This window comes from Aythya ferina, assembly GCF_964211825.1.
Source record: "Aythya ferina genome assembly, chromosome: 3".
Classification (NCBI taxonomy): domain Eukaryota; kingdom Metazoa; phylum Chordata; class Aves; order Anseriformes; family Anatidae; genus Aythya; species Aythya ferina.
The window spans coordinates 59,714,567-59,720,566 of NC_140298.1; the positions used below are offsets into that span (position 1 = coordinate 59,714,567).

The window sequence follows — 6,000 nt, forward strand, 5'->3', positions numbered from 1 at the left end:
AATAACAACAACAACAAAAAACAACTGTTAGATTGCTCATAAACATCTAGGGTAAATTATGCGTTACAAGTATGTTAGTTCTTAGCGTCTTCCTGGCTAAAACGACCCTGATTTGCAATTAAAATACACATCACATGACTTTATAGTTTTTCTGTATTATGCATATATTTAGATTAAGATTGCGCCTTTTAAAATTCTATTAAAAAAGTGGTTTCTTTTAGTGTTAGAAAGACACAGAGATTAGGCAGAGCTTTTAATTTTGTTGTATTGCCTATTTCTATCGCACCTACCCTCTGTGTAGTGTGGTCTAGTTTCAGTCAGTGTTAGCAATAGACTCAGACTTCTCAAAAGAACAAGAGGAGTTATTTGCCCAAGTCTTGTTCTTCACTTTTTTCCTAGCTTTGTATTCTTTTGAAGAATTTTCTCTAAAACAAAGTAATATCCACATAATGAGTGAGTTAAAACTCCCTCTTAATCTGGATGACTGACAGGAATCAGATACAGTTTAATATATTTTTATTTTTATATCTATATAAACGTTTTATTTATACACACACATACTAAACTCCAGCCATAGCACAGACTTGCAACGTTCTGTTTTGATTTATGGATGTCGAATTTTTTTCGTAAATAAAGAGTTGTGCGTTCATAAAGGCAAGCACAGGAGGAGGATCTTCTCATGATGACTTACCTGTCTGCGGTACTTTATTTTAGGACTTCTGGCCCATCCGTTGCTGGTCTGGAGACAACATACACGGGAGGAAATGGTTTCTCCACGTCCTACAATAGCCAGAGATGGCTGAACCTGTACTTGTCTGCTTGCAAATTCCTGGATTTGGCCCTAGCTTTGCCATCTGAAAACCTTCCTCAATTTCAGATGTGAGTAAAAGATGCTATCGTCTAGGTTTCTGGATGTTTATCTGTGCCTCTTGGTAAAATTCTCATGTTTAAAATCTGCATTTTCCAATTTCTTTTCCCTTTCTGGTTTTCATCCAGAGTAGCCCACAGTCCAACCCCTGCCAATGGCAGAGTGGCCCCCAGAGCAAATGACACTGCCCAGCAGATGATTTCAAGCTGTTTTGATTTAGCCTGTGGCTTGAGATTCTCCACACCTGCGACCTAATGAGTAATAGCAACTTAAATGAAATATTTTGTTTTTCAAGTATTTAGTTGCAGTAATGTCTGAGAACCCAAAGTACACCCACGTGTCTCAGTGACTAAGTCATCAGATCAGATGACTGTATGATCCCAGTATGATTTCACTTAAACTACTCCTGTGTGAGCTGACTGGAATACGCAGCAACAAACCTGCTTGTGGAGGGGGCTCCCTAGGTTGGTTTAGAGCAGCAGCGTTCATGCATGCAAACTGCTTGCGCAGTGCCTCTGCGATCCTATTCCATTGGAGAAAAATGAACGTAGAACAATGCTGAAGACTGCAGAAGTGAGAAGCAGCACAGGACAAAACCAAGTATTTCTTCTCTTCCTTGATGCTGCACGGTGGAGATATTTGGTCAGCTCTAATTGACCTGGCATTCTAAAGATCCTCGCGTGTGCTAGAAGGTGGAAGGACTTGTACGCTGTCACTTTGTGACCTGAACTATTCATAAATCTAAAGCTAATCTCAAAGGTTCCTTGATTTGATTTATTTTCTGGGGGTTTCGCTCGTAATTCTTGCCAAGCTCTCTGTGCTGTCCTAATCTCTGCTATTAGTCAAACCAGTTTTATTAAGGTCATTACCACGCCTTTCTGGAAAGACAGCAGTCATGCTGAATCATGCTGTCTCTTAGAGTTCTCACAGAGACTTGGACAGGAGCCCCAAGGACGGAAACTTCAATTTCCTTTATAGTTTATAATGCAGGTAGCCAGTCTTGGCAGTGCAGTGAGCAGAAGGGGAGGGAATGGTTCGTTTTATCCTTTTGGCCTGTGAATAGATAAAATAAATGAATTCTTCCTATCAACCCAGTATATAGAGAATATTTGGCATGTTATTCGAAGTATCACGAACATGCAAGTGTTTTAAGTAACTTAAAAAAAAGTTGACATCCCTAAATACTTCAAGAAATGCTAAAGGAGAAAGACAATGCTACCTTTCTCAGCCGTGTTACCTTCCCCTTTTCAGAATGTGACTTTGCTATTCCTGTCAAATATTGGCTTTTGGTTTTTGTTCCTTTTTCTTTGATATTTAACTAGATTTCCTCATCCTCTCATGTTCTTAGATCCAGCAGAAAAGGCAGCATGTTCAGTAAGGATAATGTCTGCTTGTGTTATCTCGTGACAGGTATCGCTGGGCTTTTATTCCAGAAGCATCAGATGATTCAGGCTTAGAGGTACGAAGACAGGGTACACATCAGAGGGAATTCAAACCTTACGTCGTGCGTCTGGCAAAGCTGTTGCGAAAAAAAGCAAAGGTACGCCACTTCTATCTGGCTCTGCTTTTCCGTGAGACCTTAGTGCTGCAAGTTACTGTATGTCTGATTGTTTATTTCAATGGAGAATGGAAAGGAGCTTATCCAGCATGGGAGATTCCTGCTGGTGTAATCTCAGGCCAGCATCAGACAAAGACATAGGTAGGTTTATTAAAAAAAAAAAAAAAAAAAAAAAAAAAACAACAACAAAAAAAAACCGTCAGTGACTTTGAATAATTTTTTCTGTTCGCTCAATACGGGGTGAGATGACCACGAGGTAATGAATACGGATTTCCAGGCCATTTCTTCTTGGAGCAGAGGAGGACACTGTTGTGTGTAGCTGTGTGTTTTCCTTAGAAAATACTGTTTCTGAGCAAAGTGTTTCAGTTGGCTTTAATTCTGCCTCAGGGCGCTCTGACTAATGCTCTGATTCATGCAGCGGGGTGTTTCTTAGGCTCTGTTGTCCAAGGGGAATGTGCTTAAAAACCTCCTTTGGCACTGCTGGCCATAAACAGAACAACCTGACAGTGCTGTCATTGTCTAGGAGTGTCTTGGCCCCATGAGCCCCTCTCTGCCGTTCCTGGCCAATGCGCTCTTTGGGGCCGGCAACTTCCTGCTGAAACACGGCACCCAACCAGCTGCACAGCCTTCATGGCAGCGTATGATTTCCATATATGAAATGCAGTCTGAAAGTTCTCCTCTTTCCTTCCACAGGACAAACAGGAGGACTTTAAGACGGTGGTTTTGGAGGGATTGGAGATGGCCAAGCATCAGGTGAGGGTGGCCTTTGATGCTTGAGTTGTGAAATAAGCTCACCATAACACCATCACCTCGAGGCCCTGGGTAGCATTTGACTTTCTGAACTGAAAGAGAGGAGTCTTTTTAGAGGACAAAGCGAGCTATTTTTGAAGTGAAGTAATCCTAAGGGCCCTCATCTTTATAGATGGCTCATAAATTTACTTTTAAGTTGGTTTCCTACATGAATAGATTGCAAAAAGTTAGTTTTTTGTTCTAAAAGGAATCATCTTCGCAAATCCTTGTGAAATTAATTATGCCAAACAGAAAGCAGGCATGAAACAATCCCTAACCCAGTCTCTGTCAAATTAACTGTTGCTTTTAGTATCTAAGGAGGTAGTGGTGTTGGCAAAGATGCTGCTGTGAGGAAATGGCTTGGACAGATTGTATTTCATTGCTCAGAGGCACCGGCGGTATTTGCACGTGCACCCATGCGGCTGACTGCCAGGTGCGCTGCTGCCGGCCGCGTGCTGGAGCCGCTCCGTGCTCCTCGCGAGGTCGTACAGAGCACGGCAGAGACCGGTACCGAAAAGCCTCTCTTCCATGAATCCGATGGGAAACTTTTAAATTACAAAAATTAGCAGTTTCTGTAGGAGGCATTGTCAACTCTGTGTTGGAATGTAGTCTTCCTTTTGTTCTAGCTTATTTTGCAGGCTTTCTTTTCTAGAAATACTTTAGAGAATAAGCAGTATAGCTGCAATAATTGTTTCCTGTGACAGGGAGCCAAACAACCAGACTGAAATACTGAATGTGTTCATATTTAATCTAATTGCTTTGTGAAACAGATGTCACAGGCTCCTGAATTGGAACAGACAGTTGCTTTTATTTGAAGGACAAAAATTGTGTTTGTTAAATACCATTTCTTGAAGAAATCTGCTCAAAGGCTGCGCCATCACTAGTCCTTACCTTATGTTCCACTCCCCTTTGTTCTCCCTTCGGTACTGAGTCTGCTCCTTGGCAGCAGGGCCCACACCCGCGGCGCCTGCACAGCCCGTGGGGTTCTTGGATGCAGAGGCAGGGAGGAGCAGCCCAGAGGCAGGTCAGGACTTGGCCTTTGTGCTGCTCTTCTCCTGCCTTAGGGAGTCAGAAACTGTCCTGCTGGAACCCTGCTTCATGGTGGTAGCTCCCCCATGCTGGTTTGTCAGTAATTCTCCAAATGGGGCATTTACGGTGTTGGTAGTGCCTTGCTGTCTAGATTTGAATGTTGTTTTTTGTGAGTCAAACAACAAAAAAAAGAGTAAAGATTCCTAAATGAGCAGCTGGATGTTAGTGCTCAGATATTTTAGCATGCAGACAGTTAAGGTGACCCTGAACAGTTATTCCAGGACAATGACTGCAAGCATTGAGTGTGTGACTGCTGCCTTCACTGGTGGTGCTCCTGAAGTTCTCCCCCTTGACATTCTCCCCATGAAGTGCAAGGTGTGTAGTCAGGGGCTAGTGGGAACACGCGATGAGCAGCTGAACTGGGTTGCATTGCGAGAACTTCCTGAGATGCTTGTGAGGTGTCTGCGCAGAGCCTACAGCTGTGCTAGTTATGATATTTGAAACAGCACCGCCTTTGCTCTTCTGAAAATTTGGAAATCAAGCTACAAAATGAAAATGCTTCACTTCCATTCTAACACCCTGAGGGGTTTATTGTCCCTGCCACGGGCTGTAGGATGCAGCCTGAAGGCTGTCTCAGAAATGCAGCCTGCTTTACAGAGCAGCTAGAGTGGCAGTGGAGGCAAGTGTTCGCCTGGTGCCGCCTCCGAAGGGCTCCAGCTAAGCAGTAACAGGGAGCAGATCTGCTCCGAAAGCTGCGCAGCAGCCTCTGTGTACTTTGTTGCTGGGATAAATAGTTCTAGAATAAGGAAAAATACTTTATCAGGCATTAGCCTCTTATTTGTGCCTGTATTTCTTCTGTTTTGTCCTGCATTATTTCCTGTTTCTCTCTATTTACAGAAAAACCCAGAAGAGGACAGCTCAGGGAAAACACTAAGCTGGGAGCCAGGCCACTTGCTTTTAACCATCTACACTGTTCGCAGCATTGAGCAGCTTTTGCCTTTCTTTAACGTACTCAGCCAAGTTTTTAACAGCAAAGTCACAAGCAGGTGCGTTGGACACTCAGGGAGCCCTGTCCTTTACCCCAACTGCTTCCCGAACAAGGACATAAAGATGGAGAACCTCAAGCAGTTCTCCAGCAAAGCGAGGCAGAAGATAGAAGAAATGGTGGAGAAGGATTTCCTTGAAGGGGTCATAAAAACGTGAACCAAACCGGTACTGTTCAGCCTACATGTAATGTACCTATTTAAAAGAAATACTGTATCTTTCCCAGGTGTATAGTATTCTTTTCTTACTTTGTATGTAATGAAATACTTAATGTTGTATTTAAGTTAAATATTTGTAAATAAGAGTTCTGGATGTGGCCTGAATCAAGTGTAATTATTGGTGGCTCATATTGATTACGGTGCCTACTATTTACAGTACACATTTTGTTGTCTTGAGTTCTGTCTTAAAAAAAAAAAATCCTAAAAAATACAAGGTGCACATTTTTTTCAATTTGTTTCTAGTTTATTTGTCTTTTTTTTTTTTTGATCTGTTGGAACTTGTGCTTATTTCACAATCTCCAGAAGGCCATGCTGAGAGTTAATGCAGTTAGTATCTTTGTCGGAGGTAGATAACTGAAAGACGCGGACAAGCAATGCCTGTGTATTCAAAAAGTGTTCCATCCCGTTAGCTCAGCCCCTTCACACTGAGGGGGAGTAGGAAAGGTAACAGAAATCAGACTTAAAAATGATCATAAACACTATATTACAGCAAC

At 42.5% G+C, this 6,000-nt stretch overlaps 1 protein-coding gene across 8 annotated transcripts in view; it reads left to right on the top strand.

The window, feature by feature from the left end:
• The window catches only part of DOP1A (DOP1 leucine zipper like protein A), a 61,747-nt gene extending 56,009 nt beyond the window's left edge, over positions 1-5,738 (top strand). For 5 of the 8 annotated variants that reach the window (XM_084513827.1, XM_084513831.1, XM_084513830.1 and 2 more), the window contains 4 exons: positions 715-879; positions 2,279-2,408; positions 3,120-3,179; positions 5,142-5,738. In XM_084513827.1, the coding sequence (XP_084369953.1) occupies positions 715-879; positions 2,279-2,408; positions 3,120-3,179; positions 5,142-5,447 (661 nt within the window). In that variant the 3' untranslated portion in view covers positions 5,448-5,738. The remainder of the gene's footprint in view (positions 1-714; positions 880-2,278; positions 2,409-3,119; positions 3,180-5,141) is intronic. The other 3 variants (XM_084513832.1, XM_084513833.1, XM_084513834.1) reach the window with 1 other exon arrangement.
• The last annotated feature ends 262 nt before the right edge of the window (positions 5,739-6,000 follow it).